The 2,678-nt window shown below is 47.6% G+C and overlaps 1 protein-coding gene across 1 annotated transcript in view; it reads left to right on the forward strand.

Moving 5' to 3' along the window:
* Positions 1-1,805: 1,805 nt before the first annotated feature.
* The window catches only part of CDAN1 (codanin 1), a gene marked incomplete at its 5' end in the record, with an annotated part of 32,593 nt that continues 31,720 nt past the window's right edge, over positions 1,806-2,678 (forward strand). Inside the window, one exon of the mRNA XM_010143403.1 lies at positions 1,806-2,506. Coding sequence (XP_010141705.1) covers positions 1,806-2,506 — 701 coding nt within the window. The remainder of the gene's footprint in view (positions 2,507-2,678) is intronic.

Raw genomic sequence — 2,678 nt, forward strand, 5'->3', positions numbered from 1 at the left:
CGTGGTAGTAGAAGTGTTTGTAACGGTGGATGGACTATGAGTGCTCTTCTTTCACTGATAACATAGAAAAAAATGTTGTATTTAAAGAATTTATTGCCTGAGCCCCTCAGTGCATGTTGCCTGGTGGAAATTAAAATAAAAACTCAGTGCTGTCACACACATGGGTTGGTCAAGTATTGCTGTCATCCTGAGCTTGTGTGGGAAGAATGGAGCAGCGTTTTATGTTGTCTGGTATTTCCTAAACTGACTTGTAGGTACAGACCTGTGGAGGTTACAAAGTTTGAGATACTGACAGCTCAGCTGGCACTGTGCGTATGAGGGGTGTGGAGAGTAAAAAGTTTGCCCTTGAAGGGAATTGCTAACTGCCTTCTGCTGCTCAGACTAGCTCAGTTGCTTCAGCGTGTGAGAAAGCAAGTGGGAGGCTGGCAGCTGCTAACAGGTCACTGTTGCTCAGCCGAGGAGGAACCAAACCTCTGTTAATTTGCACAGAAAGATGGGTAAAAGCACGTTGTACTCTGAAAAGTTGGGGAAACTACCTGGCCTTGCATATAGTGCAGACCAGCATTGTCTTTGTGCCTCTTTGCTAAACCCACGGATGCACCTGAGGAAGTGGCAGGCTGTGTCGTGCTCTAGCTTTCACAGCTGCTGTGGACTGGAGCTGGTAAGAAGCTGACACCTTCTGGGGTTTGTGTTCTGACCTGTGTTTTTTCACCGAGTGCTGGAGTGCTAAAGCAGAGAGCCTTGGCTGCTTGGCTGTGCTGGAGTCACGCGCTTCCCTAGGGAGCGGAACTGGTCTCACACTTTCAAACAGGAATTTCAGCGTAGGTATGGAGGACTGTAGGAGTCCAGTCATGGCCATGCTTTCACTGCCTCGTTTCATACAGAAATCCTTCAGAAACAGCATTTGCTCTCTTGACTTTTCATCTAGTGGAGGTGTCCCTATAAATGAACAGAAATACGTGCGCAGTGATTTTAGTATTAGTGAGGAATAAGTCTCTGCCTGTGAGAGTTCCTTCTGTTGTTGGAAATGTTGCTGCATCACGTTGGGAGGGTACAGAAACCTGACGCAGTGTTAGGAACAGAAGACATTTTACCCAGGGTACATGAAGTCCTTTTTGCCTAGATTTACCCTTGTAAGATCACCAACACCTCAGATTTTAAATGTGTTGAGTCTGTGGGGGGGTTTTTTTGTTCAAGTTTCCTAAGTGTTAACTTCATGTACCGTAAAGTTGCTCAGTCTCTGTTTAGACCTCTGTGAGATCTCAAGGGAACGAAATTATTTAATTGTAAAGGAAGAGCACCTTTGAGCTTGTATTTGGCTCTGCAGGGCTCAGAGTGCTCGCACAGTTGTTGTTACAGCACCGCTCTGTGGAAGCAGGTGGCATTAACAGATGAGGAACGGAGAAGTTGCAGCTTTTAGATTTTTGTTTTGGAATTAGCTGCTTCAGTATCAGTGTCTTTGAAATGTTGGACTTAGGAGTGACAGTTGCTCCAAGTTCTCCCTGGCCGCACTTTAGTAAGTATTACTGATGTTTCCACGGAGCGGTTCCGCTGTTTCACAGTTGGAGACCAAAGTCAATGACTCCATCTGAAAGCTTCTGTTAAAATGGCTTGTGTGGAGGTCAAGTTTCAGATCTGCGGCCAGCGCTAAGGTCGCTTGAATTCCAGTGACCTACTTTGACAAGTCATGTTGTTTTTAATAGTGTATTGCAGTACCACAGTTACTACTTAACTGAGTCTGGGCACATGGAAAGAAAGAATCAGGTAGAATGTTTTTACTAATTCTTTGTCCTCTCTCCTTGTAGGAGAACCCTATCCATGACAAGCTGGCATCTCTCCGTTTGCTTCAGAAAGACTTTGTGCCTTTTTTGCTTAATTTTTTAAGGGAGCAGACCAGCCAGATCCTGACTAATGGACCCTCTACTCCTGCTAAAACTCGTAATTCTAAGGCCCATGGGAGCCAAAGGACAGGATCAGAAAGGAGGGTAGGCCACGCAACCAGCAGCCGAGTGCAGCTCTTTTCCCAAAGGACTTCAGTGACCACCTGCTCCACAGAAACCAGCTTTTCTCCTGCTGTAGCATCCAGTGGCTCCTCTTCATTTTCTGGGTCAAACCTGTCTAGCCCTTGCGGTGACTTCCCTAGCATGGTCTCCAGTAGCAGCCCAAGCTTTGGGTACAGCCCTGTGCTTAACCACAGCGAGAAGCGGTCATCTCAGAAGGCCAGCTTGGGGAGCTTCCTTACAGCCACGCCTGAAGCCCTGCCAGTGAGACGAGGCCGAAGGAAAGGCAGCAGTTCAGTCAGTGCCTCTGGCCGGCAGATAACTCGGGATCCGGGGCGATCCCTTGCTGAAGAGGAAGACGGAAAGAATGACAGTGTATTGTGGAGTGGAGGGAGAAGGAAGCGCAATGAACCGCCACTTGTTTCTGAGAGATCCCCACCCAGCCAGCTAAATCTTAACAACTTGGAGGAGTTTCCGCCCATGGGTGCTGCCTCTGGCTGGGCAAAGTAAGCACAAGTCTGCCTTGCTGTCTCATTCAGAGTACTGTGCAGGGTACTGTTCCTCGACTGACTCATTCTGTTGTGCATGTTCAGATACAGAAGATGCTGTAATAAACAATACCCGGGGCTGGCTTCTGGGCTTCTTGGTCAGAACTGCTTTGTTACAGCTGCCGTGTAG

This window comes from Buceros rhinoceros, unplaced genomic scaffold (assembly GCF_000710305.1).
Source record: "Buceros rhinoceros silvestris isolate BGI_N320 unplaced genomic scaffold, ASM71030v1 scaffold16569, whole genome shotgun sequence".
NCBI classification, from domain to species: domain Eukaryota; kingdom Metazoa; phylum Chordata; class Aves; order Bucerotiformes; family Bucerotidae; genus Buceros; species Buceros rhinoceros.